This window comes from Lactuca virosa, chromosome 8 (assembly GCF_052849685.1).
Source record: "Lactuca virosa cultivar CGN04683 chromosome 8, Lactuca_virosa_CGN04683_v6, whole genome shotgun sequence".
NCBI classification, from domain to species: domain Eukaryota; kingdom Viridiplantae; phylum Streptophyta; class Magnoliopsida; order Asterales; family Asteraceae; genus Lactuca; species Lactuca virosa.
In genome coordinates, this window is record NC_136433.1 from 159,898,542 (window position 1) to 159,916,793 (window position 18,252).

The 18,252-nt window shown below is 34.0% G+C and overlaps 1 protein-coding gene across 1 annotated transcript; it reads left to right on the top strand.

Annotated features, from left to right (window-relative positions):
• The first annotated feature begins 16,968 nt into the window (after positions 1-16,968).
• On the top strand, positions 16,969-17,376 carry LOC145131007 (egg cell-secreted protein 1.2-like). Its single transcript, XM_079065747.1, has one exon. The coding sequence runs from the start codon at positions 16,969-16,971 to the stop codon at positions 17,374-17,376; it is 408 nt and encodes a 135-aa protein (XP_078921873.1).
• Positions 17,377-18,252: the final 876 nt, after the last annotated feature.

The following is an 18,252-nucleotide window of genomic DNA, read 5'->3' on the forward strand; positions in this document are numbered from 1 at the left end:
CAATGTGCAACAACCAACTTTATCAGCTTCATCATGATCTTGTAAGCATAAATGTGAAATCTATCAAACATTAAATTTAAGGTGGAATGGAATCTTAAATTCCATTCCGTCAAATATAGCAATACTACCTTCTCGTTTCCTGCTCCGAGTGCAATTTATCAATGAGATATGTAGCCACTGCCACTTGTATCTTTGTGAAATCCTTATTTGTAAAATCTTTAGTTTAAGCTTGTATGATGCCTCATAAGTATCCCTATAATAGTAATGGTAATGGATGAGATATCGGTATCAGTAATGGAATGGCAATTTTGTAAAATTAACATTCATGTGATGGACATTGACCTTCAACAGCTTGCCTTTTCGTATTTTTCTTTGTCACTTTGACCCTTGAGGGCACTGTTGGTAGCTAATAACACATATTTGAAGTCCTTTCCATTTATAGCATCATTCCATTGCAATTCCCATGTATGCTGAATACCTAAAAGAACAATATATTCAAAACAATGAAATAATTACCTTGTTCCATGACCAAAAGAGAATGGAACTGAAGATGATGAAAAATCACAGATGTGAGAGGAAAAAATGAAGCATCCAATGATAGATACAAGGCCATGAGAAGGAGAGGCGCAACAGAGATGTTATGCGCTGGAACAAAGATCCCAACAACTGATTCCTGCTGATGATTTTAACAAAAAAAAAATTACACATTTCAACTAATGAGTAAATGAACAAAAAAAGAGAGTTGGTAGAGAGAAAGGTTAAAGGATCGATTACACAAAAGGGAGCCAGTGTCGAGCCATGGTGAATATGGATAACTGTGAGGGTTACCAAGTGGTGGTTAGCAATTTGACTGTCGGAAGTGGTGGTTGATGGTGGCTATCCAAAAATAAAATCTTCAAGATTCAAACAATATAACTTCAACCACAATGTGAAGCAAGTTGTATGTTAAGGGTGAGCAACATGATAAGTGTATAAAGGGGCAGCACCATTAAAGACCTGTAAAAAAACCATTTAGACCACAAACTACATCAGGAAAAAAAACATAAAACATCAAGAAAAACCATAAGACCATGAACTTAATGAGGCCACATTTAAATTGTATTTCCAGATAAAAATTAGGTTTTAATATACTTCAAACCAAAAAAAATGGATGTTAACCACTGAGAAAAGATTATAGCAGGCCAATTACTGTTATTTTGGTATCACCTCTGATGCTTCACGTTATCTAGAAGTGTGAAGCAACAAATGCCCTCTTTCCTCAATATTTATGGTGTCAAACTAAAATTTGTATCAACTTTCTTCTTCATAGAAGCCTTGCAATTTGCCCAGTTTCTTAGAAGAAACTTAAAAATTACAAGATCTTGCATTGAAAAAGAAACCAAAAAGTTTTAGACTTGCAGCCGATTAATACACACCTTATCATTCATTTCTAGAACAAATACTCAGTTGCACAAATACTGTGATATACATGCACACACAATCAAATACAATCTCAAAAAGATATGCATTACCCCTTTTCCATGAGATATTTATGCAATTAATCCCCAAAAGACGATAACACCCTCCTCGTCCCTATCATCAAACAATAAAAAATGCCCTATAATGAAGGTTGATACTCACATGTGTGAAACTGTTGATTTGCTTTGAAGACAAGTGGCTCAACTTCTACCTCATTTTGGTATCTTATTGAATCTTTACCAAGGAAGTCAAACTGGAAAAACATCAAAAGTCAAATTAGTTTTTTCTTTTCTTTTTAGAATATTTTTATGCATAAGTTTACCTTGAGGATATATGGAGGTTGTGGCTCACCTATTTTTACTTTCGATGTGCAACAACCAACTGTATCAGCTTCATCATCATCTTGTAAGCATAAATGTGAAATCTATCAAACATTAAATTTAAGGTGGAATGGAATCTTAAATTCCATTCCGTCAAATATAGCAATACTACCTTCTCGTTTCCTGCTCCGAGTGCAATTTATCAATGAGATATGTAGCCACTGCCACTTGTATCTTTGTGAAATCCTTATTTGTAAAATCTTTAGTTTAAGCTTGTATGATGCCTCATAAGTATCCCTATAATAGTAATGGTAATGGATGAGATATCGGTATCAGTAATGGAATGGCAATTTTGTAAAATTAACATTCATGTGATGGACATTGACCTTCAACAGCTTGCCTTTTCGTATTTTTCTTTGTCACTTTGACCCTTGAGGGCACTGTTGGTAGCTAATAACACATACTTGAAGTCCTTTCCATTTATAGCATCATTCCATTGCAATTCCCATGTATGCTGAATACCTAAAAGAACAATATATTCAAAACAATGGAATAATTACCTTGTTCCATGACCAAAAGAGAATGGAACTGAAGATGATGAAAAATCACAGACGTGAGAGGAAAAAATGAAGCATCCAATGATGGATACAAGGCCATGAGAAGGAGAGGCGCAACAGAGATGTTATGCGCTGGAACAAAGATCCCAACAACTGATTCCTGCTGATGATTTTAACAAAAAAAAAAATTACACATTTCAACTAATGAGTAAATGAACAAAAAAAAAGAGTTGGTAGAGAGAAAGGTTAAAGGATCGATTACACAAAAAGGGAGCCAGTGTCGAGCCATGGTGAATATGGATAACTGTGAGGGTTACCAAGTGGTGGTTAGCAATTTGACTGTCGGAAGTGGTGGTTGATGGTGGCTATCCAAAAATAAAATCTTCAAGATTCAAACAATATAACTTCAACCACAATGTGAAGCAAGTTGTATGTTAAGGGTGAGCAACATGATAAGTGTATAAAGGGGCAGCACCATTAAAGACCTGTAAAAAAACCATTTAGACCACAAACTACATCAGGAAAAAAAACATAAAACATCAAGAAAAACCATAAGACCATGAACTTAATGAGGCCACATTTAAATTGTATTTCCAGATAAAAATTAGGTTTTAATATACTTCAAACCAAAAAAATGGATGTTAACCACTGAGAAAAGATTATAGCAGGCCAATTACTGTTATATTGGTATCACCTCTGATGCTTCACGTTATCTAGAAGTGTGAAGCAACAAATGCCCTCTTTCCTCAATATTTATGGTGTCAAACTAAAATTTGTATCAACTTTCTTCTTCATAGAAGCCTTGCAATTTGCCCAGTTTCTTAGAAGAAACTTAAAAATTACAAGATCTTGCATTGAAAAAGAAACCAAAAAGTTTTAGACTTACAGCCGATTAATACACACCTTATCATTCATTTCTAGAACAAATACTCAGTTGCACAAATACTGTGATATACATGCACACACAATCAAATACAATCTCAAAAAGATATGCATTACCCCTTTTCCATGAGATATTTATGCAATTAATCCCAAAAAGACGATAACACCCTCCTCGTCCCTATCATCAAACAATAAAAAATGCCCTATAATGAAGGTTGATACTCACATGTGTGAAACTGTTGATTTGCTTTGAAGACAAGTGGCTCAACTTCTACCTCATTTTGGTATCTTATTGAATCTTTACCAAGGAAGTCAAACTGGAAAAACATCAAAAGTCAAATTAGTTTTTTCTTTTCTTTTTAGAATATTTTTATGCATAAGTTTACCTTGAGGATATATGGAGGTTGTGGCTCACCTATTTTTACTTTCGATGTGCAACAACCAACTGTATCAGCTTCATCATCATCTTGTAAGCATAAATGTGAAATCTATCAAACATTAAATTTAAGGTGGAATGGAATCTTAAATTCCATTCCGTCAAATATAGCAATACTACCTTCTCGTTTCCTGCTCCGAGTGCAATTTATCAATGAGATATGTAGCCACTGCCACTTGTATCTTTGTGAAATCCTTATTTGTAAAATCTTTAGTTTAAGCTTGTATGATGCCTCATAAGTATCCCTATAATAGTAATGGTAATGGATGAGATATCGGTATCAGTAATGGAATGGCAATTTTGTAAAATTAACATTCATGTGATGGACATTGACCTTCAACAGCTTGCCTTTTCGTATTTTTCTTTGTCACTTTGACCCTTGAGGGCACTGTTGGTAGCTAATAACACATACTTGAAGTCCTTTCCATTTATAGCATCATTCCATTGCAATTCCCATGTATGCTGAATACCTAAAAGAACAATATATTCAAAACAATGGAATAATTACCTTGTTCCATGACCAAAAGAGAATGGAACTGAAGATGATGAAAAATCACAGACGTGAGAGGAAAAAATGAAGCATCCAATGATGGATACAAGGCCATGAGAAGGAGAGGCGCAACAGAGATGTTATGCGCTGGAACAAAGATCCCAACAACTGATTCCTGCTGATGATTTTAACAAAAAAAAATTACACATTTCAACTAATGAGTAAATGAACAAAAAAAAAGAGTTGGTAGAGAGAAAGGTTAAAGGATCGATTACACAAAAAGGGAGCCAGTGTCGAGCCATGGTGAATATGGATAACTGTGAGGGTTACCAAGTGGTGGTTAGCAATTTGACTGTCGGAAGTGGTGGTTGATGGTGGCTATCCAAAAATAAAATCTTCAAGATTCAAACAATATAACTTCAACCACAATGTGAAGCAAGTTGTATGTTAAGGGTGAGCAACATGATAAGTGTATAAAGGGGCAGCACCATTAAAGACCTGTAAAAAAACCATTTAGACCACAAACTACATCAGGAAAAAAAACATAAAACATCAAGAAAAACCATAAGACCATGAACTTAATGAGGCCACATTTAAATTGTATTTCCAGATAAAAATTAGGTTTTAATATACTTCAAACCAAAAAAATGGATGTTAACCACTGAGAAAAGATTATAGCAGGCCAATTACTGTTATATTGGTATCACCTCTGATGCTTCACGTTATCTAGAAGTGTGAAGCAACAAATGCCCTCTTTCCTCAATATTTATGGTGTCAAACTAAAATTTGTATCAACTTTCTTCTTCATAGAAGCCTTGCAATTTGCCCAGTTTCTTAGAAGAAACTTAAAAATTACAAGATCTTGCATTGAAAAAGAAACCAAAAAGTTTTAGACTTACAGCCGATTAATACACACCTTATCATTCATTTCTAGAACAAATACTCAGTTGCACAAATACTGTGATATACATGCACACACAATCAAATACAATCTCAAAAAGATATGCATTACCCCTTTTCCATGAGATATTTATGCAATTAATCCCAAAAAGACGATAACACCCTCCTCGTCCCTATCATCAAACAATAAAAAATGCCCTATAATGAAGGTTGATACTCACATGTGTGAAACTGTTGATTTGCTTTGAAGACAAGTGGCTCAACTTCTACCTCATTTTGGTATCTTATTGAATCTTTACCAAGGAAGTCAAACTGGAAAAACATCAAAAGTCAAATTAGTTTTTTCTTTTCTTTTTAGAATATTTTTATGCATAAGTTTACCTTGAGGATATATGGAGGTTGTGGCTCACCTATTTTTACTTTCGATGTGCAACAACCAACTGTATCAGCTTCATCATCATCTTGTAAGCATAAATGTGAAATCTATCAAACATTAAATTTAAGGTGGAATGGAATCTTAAATTCCATTCCGTCAAATATAGCAATACTACCTTCTCGTTTCCTGCTCCGAGTGCAATTTATCAATGAGATATGTAGCCACTGCCACTTGTATCTTTGTGAAATCCTTATTTGTAAAATCTTTAGTTTAAGCTTGTATGATGCCTCATAAGTATCCCTATAATAGTAATGGTAATGGATGAGATATCGGTATCAGTAATGGAATGGCAATTTTGTAAAATTAACATTCATGTGATGGACATTGACCTTCAACAGCTTGCCTTTTCGTATTTTTCTTTGTCACTTTGACCCTTGAGGGCACTGTTGGTAGCTAATAACACATACTTGAAGTCCTTTCCATTTATAGCATCATTCCATTGCAATTCCCATGTATGCTGAATACCTAAAAGAACAATATATTCAAAACAATGGAATAATTACCTTGTTCCATGACCAAAAGAGAATGGAACTGAAGATGATGAAAAATCACAGACGTGAGAGGAAAAAATGAAGCATCCAATGATGGATACAAGGCCATGAGAAGGAGAGGCGCAACAGAGATGTTATGCGCTGGAACAAAGATCCCAACAACTGATTCCTGCTGATGATTTTAACAAAAAAAAAATTACACATTTCAACTAATGAGTAAATGAACAAAAAAAAAGAGTTGGTAGAGAGAAAGGTTAAAGGATCGATTACACAAAAAGGGAGCCAGTGTCGAGCCATGGTGAATATGGATAACTGTGAGGGTTACCAAGTGGTGGTTAGCAATTTGACTGTCGGAAGTGGTGGTTGATGGTGGCTATCCAAAAATAAAATCTTCAAGATTCAAACAATATAACTTCAACCACAATGTGAAGCAAGTTGTATGTTAAGGGTGAGCAACATGATAAGTGTATAAAGGGGCAGCACCATTAAAGACCTGTAAAAAAACCATTTAGACCACAAACTACATCAGGAAAAAAAACATAAAACATCAAGAAAAACCATAAGACCATGAACTTAATGAGGCCACATTTAAATTGTATTTCCAGATAAAAATTAGGTTTTAATATACTTCAAACCAAAAAAATGGATGTTAACCACTGAGAAAAGATTATAGCAGGCCAATTACTGTTATATTGGTATCACCTCTGATGCTTCACGTTATCTAGAAGTGTGAAGCAACAAATGCCCTCTTTCCTCAATATTTATGGTGTCAAACTAAAATTTGTATCAACTTTCTTCTTCATAGAAGCCTTGCAATTTGCCCAGTTTCTTAGAAGAAACTTAAAAATTACAAGATCTTGCATTGAAAAAGAAACCAAAAAGTTTTAGACTTACAGCCGATTAATACACACCTTATCATTCATTTCTAGAACAAATACTCAGTTGCACAAATACTGTGATATACATGCACACACAATCAAATACAATCTCAAAAAGATATGCATTACCCCTTTTCCATGAGATATTTATGCAATTAATCCCAAAAAGACGATAACACCCTCCTCGTCCCTATCATCAAACAATAAAAAATGCCCTATAATGAAGGTTGATACTCACATGTGTGAAACTGTTGATTTGCTTTGAAGACAAGTGGCTCAACTTCTACCTCATTTTGGTATCTTATTGAATCTTTACCAAGGAAGTCAAACTGGAAAAACATCAAAAGTCAAATTAGTTTTTTCTTTTCTTTTTAGAATATTTTTATGCATAAGTTTACCTTGAGGATATATGGAGGTTGTGGCTCACCTATTTTTACTTTCGATGTGCAACAACCAACTGTATCAGCTTCATCATCATCTTGTAAGCATAAATGTGAAATCTATCAAACATTAAATTTAAGGTGGAATGGAATCTTAAATTCCATTCCGTCAAATATAGCAATACTACCTTCTCGTTTCCTGCTCCGAGTGCAATTTATCAATGAGATATGTAGCCACTGCCACTTGTATCTTTGTGAAATCCTTATTTGTAAAATCTTTAGTTTAAGCTTGTATGATGCCTCATAAGTATCCCTATAATAGTAATGGTAATGGATGAGATATCGGTATCAGTAATGGAATGGCAATTTTGTAAAATTAACATTCATGTGATGGACATTGACCTTCAACAGCTTGCCTTTTCGTATTTTTCTTTGTCACTTTGACCCTTGAGGGCACTGTTGGTAGCTAATAACACATACTTGAAGTCCTTTCCATTTATAGCATCATTCCATTGCAATTCCCATGTATGCTGAATACCTAAAAGAACAATATATTCAAAACAATGGAATAATTACCTTGTTCCATGACCAAAAGAGAATGGAACTGAAGATGATGAAAAATCACAGACGTGAGAGGAAAAAATGAAGCATCCAATGATGGATACAAGGCCATGAGAAGGAGAGGCGCAACAGAGATGTTATGCGCTGGAACAAAGATCCCAACAACTGATTCCTGCTGATGATTTTAACAAAAAAAAATTACACATTTCAACTAATGAGTAAATGAACAAAAAAAAAGAGTTGGTAGAGAGAAAGGTTAAAGGATCGATTACACAAAAAGGGAGCCAGTGTCGAGCCATGGTGAATATGGATAACTGTGAGGGTTACCAAGTGGTGGTTAGCAATTTGACTGTCGGAAGTGGTGGTTGATGGTGGCTATCCAAAAATAAAATCTTCAAGATTCAAACAATATAACTTCAACCACAATGTGAAGCAAGTTGTATGTTAAGGGTGAGCAACATGATAAGTGTATAAAGGGGCAGCACCATTAAAGACCTGTAAAAAAACCATTTAGACCACAAACTACATCAGGAAAAAAAACATAAAACATCAAGAAAAACCATAAGACCATGAACTTAATGAGGCCACATTTAAATTGTATTTCCAGATAAAAATTAGGTTTTAATATACTTCAAACCAAAAAAATGGATGTTAACCACTGAGAAAAGATTATAGCAGGCCAATTACTGTTATATTGGTATCACCTCTGATGCTTCACGTTATCTAGAAGTGTGAAGCAACAAATGCCCTCTTTCCTCAATATTTATGGTGTCAAACTAAAATTTGTATCAACTTTCTTCTTCATAGAAGCCTTGCAATTTGCCCAGTTTCTTAGAAGAAACTTAAAAATTACAAGATCTTGCATTGAAAAAGAAACCAAAAAGTTTTAGACTTACAGCCGATTAATACACACCTTATCATTCATTTCTAGAACAAATACTCAGTTGCACAAATACTGTGATATACATGCACACACAATCAAATACAATCTCAAAAAGATATGCATTACCCCTTTTCCATGAGATATTTATGCAATTAATCCCAAAAAGACGATAACACCCTCCTCGTCCCTATCATCAAACAATAAAAAATGCCCTATAATGAAGGTTGATACTCACATGTGTGAAACTGTTGATTTGCTTTGAAGACAAGTGGCTCAACTTCTACCTCATTTTGGTATCTTATTGAATCTTTACCAAGGAAGTCAAACTGGAAAAACATCAAAAGTCAAATTAGTTTTTTCTTTTCTTTTTAGAATATTTTTATGCATAAGTTTACCTTGAGGATATATGGAGGTTGTGGCTCACCTATTTTTACTTTCGATGTGCAACAACCAACTGTATCAGCTTCATCATCATCTTGTAAGCATAAATGTGAAATCTATCAAACATTAAATTTAAGGTGGAATGGAATCTTAAATTCCATTCCGTCAAATATAGCAATACTACCTTCTCGTTTCCTGCTCCGAGTGCAATTTATCAATGAGATATGTAGCCACTGCCACTTGTATCTTTGTGAAATCCTTATTTGTAAAATCTTTAGTTTAAGCTTGTATGATGCCTCATAAGTATCCCTATAATAGTAATGGTAATGGATGAGATATCGGTATCAGTAATGGAATGGCAATTTTGTAAAATTAACATTCATATGATGGACATTGACCTTCAACAGCTTGCCTTTTCGTATTTTTCTTTGTCACTTTGACCCTTGAGGGCACTGTTGGTAGCTAATAACACATACTTGAAGTCCTTTCCATTTATAGCATCATTCCATTGCAATTCCCATGTATGCTGAATACCTAAAAGAACAATATATTCAAAACAATGGAATAATTACCTTGTTCCATGACCAAAAGAGAATGGAACTGAAGATGATGAAAAATCACAGACGTGAGAGGAAAAAATGAAGCATCCAATGATGGATACAAGGCCATGAGAAGGAGAGGCGCAACAGAGATGTTATGCGCTGGAACAAAGATCCCAACAACTGATTCCTGCTGATGATTTTAACAAAAAAAAATTACACATTTCAACTAATGAGTAAATGAACAAAAAAAAAGAGTTGGTAGAGAGAAAGGTTAAAGGATCGATTACACAAAAAGGGAGCCAGTGTCGAGCCATGGTGAATATGGATAACTGTGAGGGTTACCAAGTGGTGGTTAGCAATTTGACTGTCGGAAGTGGTGGTTGATGGTGGCTATCCAAAAATAAAATCTTCAAGATTCAAACAATATAACTTCAACCACAATGTGAAGCAAGTTGTATGTTAAGGGTGAGCAACATGATAAGTGTATAAAGGGGCAGCACCATTAAAGACCTGTAAAAAAACCATTTAGACCACAAACTACATCAGGAAAAAAAACATAAAACATCAAGAAAAACCATAAGACCATGAACTTAATGAGGCCACATTTAAATTGTATTTCCAGATAAAAATTAGGTTTTAATATACTTCAAACCAAAAAATGGATGTTAACCACTGAGAAAAGATTATAGCAGGCCAATTACTGTTATTTTGGTATCACCTCTGATGCTTCACGTTATCTAGAAGTGTGAAGCAACAAATGCCCTCTTTCCTCAATATTTATGGTGTCAAACTAAAATTTGTATCAACTTTCTTCTTCATAGAAGCCTTGCAATTTGCCCAGTTTCTTAGAAGAAACTTAAAAATTACAAGATCTTGCATTGAAAAAGAAACCAAAAAGTTTCAGACTTGCAGCCGATTAATACACACCTTATCATTCATTTCTAGAACAAATACTCAGTCGCACAAACACTGTGATATACATGCACACACAATCAAATACAATCTCACATACAAACACAAATTCATAAACAAAGAAGATGAAGAAATCGAACCTGTAGAGATTTGCAGGAACATTGGTTTCACCAGAGAAGTGATGAGAAACATTGGTTTCAGGGTTTGGGAGCTAGAGATGCAAAGCAAGAAGGGATCTCTAGAGTCAGATCTTTCTTTCCCTCTTCTTATTGAACCATTCGACATGGATGATGACGCGGTAAAATTAAGTGGTGGTGGCGGTGGAGCTTAGGGTTTTTGGAGAACCGAGGGATTATAAGAGAGGTGAGACTTCAAAGGATTTTGAAATGACGAAGATAGAGAAGATAGGTCTAGGAGGGTTGCGATGTTATAAAGATTTACCAGTAGAGAAGGCAGACCAAGGGATACGGTGGCCGACGTAGGGTTTCCAACATATCAATCTTATCTCCATTAATGCAATGAAGATCGGTCTGCGATGTTATATATAACGTGTACTTCTTTTTACCGATTCAATTGGTCAAACTTTAAGGAATAACGGTTCAATTTGACCAATTCAATTTGAAGATCAAGCCTAGAGACCAATTCAAAACCTGTGTTATTGAATAATTTGTTGACCGGATATGTTTTTAATGCATTAACTGATTATAAATATTGCAATAATATTTGTACCTCTTAAAATTCAGCAAAACATGCTAAATGTTTATTAAGGTATAAGATATATATATATATATATATATATATATATATATATATATATATATATATATATATATATATGTGTGTGTGTGAAAAAATAAATATACCTTACAATGTATATAAATTTAGGTACTAGACTTATCATACTACCTTGTTTTGTATCTTATATGCATTGTAATCGTCCAAAATTCTTAAAATTAAACTCATAACTTGATTTACTTTTAAGATTTGTAGAAATTTCACCATTATCTTTATCTTACATAATTTTCATTTGCAAACATAATATATCTAGCCTGGTAAGTGTTCGGCAGAAATATGAGATATAAGAGGAAGATAATAGTAAATTTTCGAAAATCTTTAAAGTAAATCAAGTTAGAAGTTGAAGGTTAAGAACATTGTAATGCATATATGATACATAACGACATAGTATAGGGAGTTTAATTAGGTACCTAAGCTTATATATATGGTATATTTGATTTTCTCATATATATATATATATATATATATATATATATATATATATATATATATATATATATATATATATATATATATATATATATATATATAGACACACACAGAGAGAGAGAGAGAGAGAGAGAGAGAGAGAGAGAGAGAGAGAGAGAGAGAGAGAGAGAGAGAGAGAGAGAGAGAGATGCTCGTTTTAAAAATCGATCCCAAATCGAGCCTTTAACGAGTCTCCTGAATAGTTTACGAGTAGTTTGATTTGTTTGCATGTTGCTACACCAACCCTTCAAGACTTGATTTATCTTGTATAGTACATCAAAAATATCAGTTATACTAATTTATCTATGTTAACATGATAAGGAGATAACTTTCCTTTACAATTTACATTACGCTTAAAACATGATGAGTATATATTTATGAGTTCTTTCAACATTTTTAAACTGACAATTCATACATTAATTGGCACTTTATCTGTTTACTTCCGTTCACGCAAACATTTACATACCGACAACTATTAAATATCAATCGTAAATGACCGTCTAATTTTATATGATTTTGTTAATTAAATGAACAACGATAATATGGTAATTAAGTGACATAAATAATTTCTTTCTATTCCTTTTATAGGAGTTCAAATAAAAGTATATATATATATATATATATATATATATATATATATATATATATATATATATATATATATATATATATATATATATATATATATATATATATATATATAAAAAGAAAAATCCTATCATGTATTTCCTATAAAATTTTGTAATAAAAATCTTCATGATCAAAATTAAGATCAAATATAGTGAAAAGTTAAAAAGGTCGATTTTCATACTCAAAACCGCCACTCTTGGCTTGTCGATTTTCTTGGTGGGGGCAAAGACCAAATACCGGAGGAACAATCGCATAGCCGACGGTGGAGCTGCCACTAAGATCCCGAAGACGGTCGGTGCACTAGTGTGGTGTTAGCGGCGATGGTGATTCGGTAGAGAGGATATAGAAGGTATAATTTTTGGTTCGATGATAACCCAGATGCAATCGATTTCCCCAATCGGCAGTCGTATGCAGTTCACTTCGTCGGAGCAGCTGTCTGCGAGGTTTAGGGCACGAAATCCATCTTCTTTTGTTGTCGGTTATTTAATAAGCAGGCGGTAGAAGCGGTTGAGATGTAACATCTTGATTTCCAGGTATTCCATTTATGCCCTTGGTATAAGAATTGATTGCAAATTGGTCGCAAATGAGACTTAAATGAAAATTCGGACTTAATCAGGTACGTTGGGCGTACATGATGGTACGCTAGGCGTACGTGGTCAGGGGTCAAACCCTAATTTTTAGGGTTTGGACCCCATTTAAATATCCTTAACTCCCAATACCCTCTTCATTCATCAACCTCCAACCTTATCTTCGACCCTTACAAACCCTAATCCATTTTGAGAGCATTTTTGAGCCATTAGTGTGTGTTTTGATGATCTTGAAGGAGGAAGAAAGAAGAGGAGACCATATTAGAAGAGTAGAGCACTTTGGATCCATAATCACATCATCATTTGACACCATTTGGAGGTAAAAAGCTTTGATCTTGATGAAGTATTGCTTAGATCTTGTTTAGCCATGGATTTGTGTTATTTTGGTTCCATAAGCTTGGTATTATGAGTATGGGTTACTCTAATTCATATGAGCTGTCCTTTCAGACGTTTTGGAGTATTTAGAAGCATAAAAATGTAATCTTGGTCATTAGTTTCCTTCCATGCATGAACAGGGTGTCTTAATGAGTTAAGAAGTTAGGGTTTTTGGTATTGAGCACTTAATAGCCATTCAAGACCATAAAGTTGGAAACATATGGTTAAGGACATTATTTGAGGACTAGATCTGGATTTTGGACGAATGAGCGTAAGGAATTAAGCTCTTAATAGAAGTGAAAGGAGGCAGTGTGTATACTGGTCGTACCCTAGGCACGTTGTGTGTACGAGGTCAACGATCCCGTTTCTGGTCAAGACTCAAGTACGCTAAGCCTACAAGATGAGTATGTTGGGTGTAGTCAGCTGAGTTAACTCGGTTGACTTTTTGACTTTAACCAGGATTTGACCAAGTTTGACCTAAGTGTATTTTGGGGCTTTTGAGTTGTAGTTAGGATTTGTCACTATCTGATGTATAGGTGACTGGTAGAGCTGATATTCAGAGAAGTGACCTATCCAACTATTTGTTCAGACCGAGAGGTGAGTTTTTCCTCACTGTACTTGTGGGTCGAAGGCACCAATGTTGGACCACTAGATTATGTATCATGGTATAGAGGATGTTGTTATGTTGTAGTGATCTGTTAGATTTGTGTCCTAATATATGGGATGTTGCTATGCGGTAGTGATTTGTAGGTCTGTCTGTTTGTCTGTTGACTGGTCATATAATTATCTGTTGTTGGATATATGTTATTTGTTATGTATATGTCGACATGGAATGGTGGGGTTAAGATTGTACTGCTTTGTGCTGTCAGTCAACAAACCCGAGACAATCCAACCGGAAGATTGTGGGCCGGGGCATTCCAACCGGAAGGTTGTGGGCCAGGGGTAATCTAACCAGGAGGTTGTGGACCCAACATGTATTAGGCAATCCAACCGAAAGGTTGTGGTCCGAGGCATGCCAACTGAAAGGTTGTGGATCGGGGCATTCCAACCGGAAGGTTGTGGGCTAGGGGTAATCCAACCAGGAGGTCGTGGACCCAATATTTGTTTGGTTATATGTTTGTGTGGTGGTACTTTGGGGGAACTCACTAAGCTTTGTCTTATAGTTTCAGTTTACTATTTCAGGTACTTCTGATGATCGTGACAAGGCGAAGACGTGATCGTGCACATCCTTCAGATTTTATGTTATTTGGATTTTTGGGATACTCTGATTATTGATTATCACTTTTAAAATAATGTTTTGTAAACAATTATGGTCATTGGGTTGTTTTTGAAAAATAAAAGTTTTACTCTGATTTTTGGATGTTTCATGAGAGATCGATCGGTTATAGGTGGAGAGATTGATCTGGAAAGCATGAGAAAGAGGAGAACAACAGATATGATCGGTGGAAGAAATTTGATTGGAGAAGGAGGCTAAGAACAACAAACCAAAAAAGCAAAAAAAAAATCACATACCTAAAGAGCATCACCGAAGAAAGCAAAAGAAGAAAAATGTCCACCGACTATCCAAAATCATCAACTGGAAAAGAGCAGGAAAAGACTGCATGCACAACATGTCACCATTCCACCAACGCTTTCCGATTACCCAAGCAGCTCCATCGACTTCACCACATTTTTTTCCGATCACCTACAGATTGACAGAAAATACCGTCTAGGAATAAGAAAACAGTAAAAACAAAAGCAAGGCGGTAAAAAAAAGACCAAGCCAATAACCACATAAAAAATCAGCCGAAAAAATTACCGATTGCACTGTTCATAAGCTTATTTGGGATTTATTGTATGATAAATTTGGTACGAGTTTAGACTATAAACACAAAAAAATCAATTTATGGACATAAATGATATATATATATATATATATATATATATATATATATATATATATATATATATATATATATATATATATATATATGTGTGTGAGAGAGATCACATATATAAATATATCAAGTTTAAATGTTCATATCTAAATATTAGTAAATTTATATTTGAATCTAAATAATTCATTTGAAATTTTTTAATATTTCAAAATTTTGATCATACACAATAAATTTATTGAGATTCACATGAGAATAATCAATAATTGTTGTAAAAATTGGATAAAGTGATCATTTTAATGTGTATTAATATAAATCCTAATTAATGAGTTAACATATGAATCCAAACGAGTTGAAACATTTTTTTTTAATAGATACAAAACAGATTAATTCATGTGTGAATCTGAACGAAATGAAACTAAAAAAAATAAAATTAAAAGTAAAAATAAAATAAAAAGAGTTTTTTGTTATAACTTGATACATGTACATCAAACTAATAAATATACATCCATATAATGTGAATTATATATTTCTTTGTTACTTATACACTTCTAAAATAGTTGTATATTTATTTGTTATTTATTTTAATCGTAATAACATTTAATATTCATACCGATGAGATTTTTTATGGTATTATTTGGTTTATACGTGAAGTTCAATAATATATTTCTAATAAAAAAAATTTATGTAAACATTTGCTAAAAGTTAAAAAAAAAAAAACAACAAAAAAACATAATTGTAACATGTCATATAAATCAAAGGGGTAAACTTATAGTAATATTTTAGGGGCAAGTTATTTCATCTAATGGAATACGTATGAAAGTTGTTGGGTCACAGCCCCACTTTTACAAAACAAATAGAAATTCATTTTTACAAGATAAATGGAAATGATCAGCCCCCATCTTGTAAAAAAGCACACGTACACGGTATATTAAATTAAACCCCGCCATGCATTCTTCACGATTCATATCTTCTTGAGTATAAATCAAGCATATACTTCAAGCAAAAAACCAACCCTAAAACAAACTACAATCCATGGCTTCAAAAACCTTAATCTCATTATCATTCTCATTCTCATGCATTTGCATAGCAATGGTAGCCCTAGCAGACGACAGACCAATCTCGACTCCTAACTTTGACCTCTATTTACCGGAAAAGGCGAACATACTAAAATGTCGAGCTGCATATATGACCATGGGAGATTGTTATCTTGAGACCACAACAGCTTATAGAACCGGTCAAGCTCGAATCTTCATGGGGCCAAATTGTTGCAGAGCTGCTCAAGAACTGAATTCATGGTGTTGGCCGAAGTTCTTTGGTCTCAATCCTTTTTATCCTCCAATTCTTGACATTTACTGTTCCAGGTTTAAAGATGGACAACCAAAGATCCCTCCAAGCTGGTGAACCACAAGAAACCGGTCTTAATTAACCGATCGATCATCAGAATATATATTATATTAGTAGTTTGATTAATTATGCCATTAATTAATGTTATGCGTTTTGTGTCACGAATAATGGATATTTATATGGTATTGTGATTTGCTTGAATGGAATCTTGGTGAATTATGTAATCTTTATTAAGATAAATGATTCGAATCATATTTTACCATTTAAACCTAACTAACAACAAAATCCTTTACAAAACCTACCAAAATCACAACAAGAAACAACTATAAAATCATCACCACTTATTTCACACTTCAAACCAAGACTTTAACAAATGCATTCATCTATGGATTCTTTGAGATCATCGCTTCTCATTCTTTCTGTATTTGCAACAATACTTCTAGCCTTATCGCCATCTGGGTTAGCTGATCATGATCAAGAACTTCAAACCTCAGGGTTTGAGCTCGAATCAACACCTTCCCAACCTAGTTTGGGAGATTGTTGGCAATCTGTTGAAGAGATCATTGGTTGTTATTCAGAAATTTATCGAGCTTTTGTGAATGGAAAACTAGGGATGACCATTGGCCCTTCATGTTGTCTAGCGATTGAGGACATAAGTTCCAACTGTTGGCCTCAAATGTTTCCCGGCGCCTCATCATCATTCCCTCCGTTACTAAAAGGCTATTGCAGGCGCTATCAAGCTGGACAACCCGATGCGGAAACCCCTTCCGCCGAACCAGCTGATGACTTTTAAGGCTAGCTTGGGTCAACCTCTATGGCTAATTAAACTAGCCAGATTTGTATTTTAATTTATGGTGTTACTACTATATTACTTGTTTGATTATGATATTTTTCTTTGGAAATGTTGGGAATCTGCTTGTTAGTGTTCGTATTTCATAGTGACGGTTTATTTGCATTATCTAAGTTACTTATTATGATTATATACCGTCGTTATTTTTGTTTAATATATTGTTGAAAAAAATTAAATAAGTATATATTAATATAAAGCTAAAGACGTTTGGCTGTCCATCTTTAAACTAGGAACAATAAATGTCTAAGAATCTGAGGATATCATGCACGAGAAATTAAATATTCTTCTATTTTTTGTTCCTACAAATCCAATTTCACAGTTAATCGTCTGATAACACTTCCAAAATTATACAATGTTGAAGGAAAAGATTTCAATATAATGTGATATCAATCATGCTATTTCTGGTAATCAGTCGTTGTATTGTGGTACGTTATTTCTACTTAGTATTCTCTCTTTGATTTTGTATAAGGGACTCCTTCATTTTAGTCTTTTCTTCATTTGATTATGAGAAAAGTTAAACTATTTCTCCTTAATTTTGCAGGAATGGGTGGAATTGAGCGATTGGACAAAATTATGGGTTATTATACAGTTCTCGGCGTCCAATTTCTTTAATGGAGCTATGGAGTAATTTCACAATCAAACGGTCATAACATCTACTAAGTTTTCCCATTTTCGTTTCGATTCTTGCTTTAGGTTTCTAGGATTTGTTGCAACAGTACACCTCTTCTCACATGTAGTCTTTTTTTCGATCTGTCTCTTTTTTTCAATTTCCTTTTTCTCCATTCGAACCATGAGACGACACCGTTTGAAAATTGAATA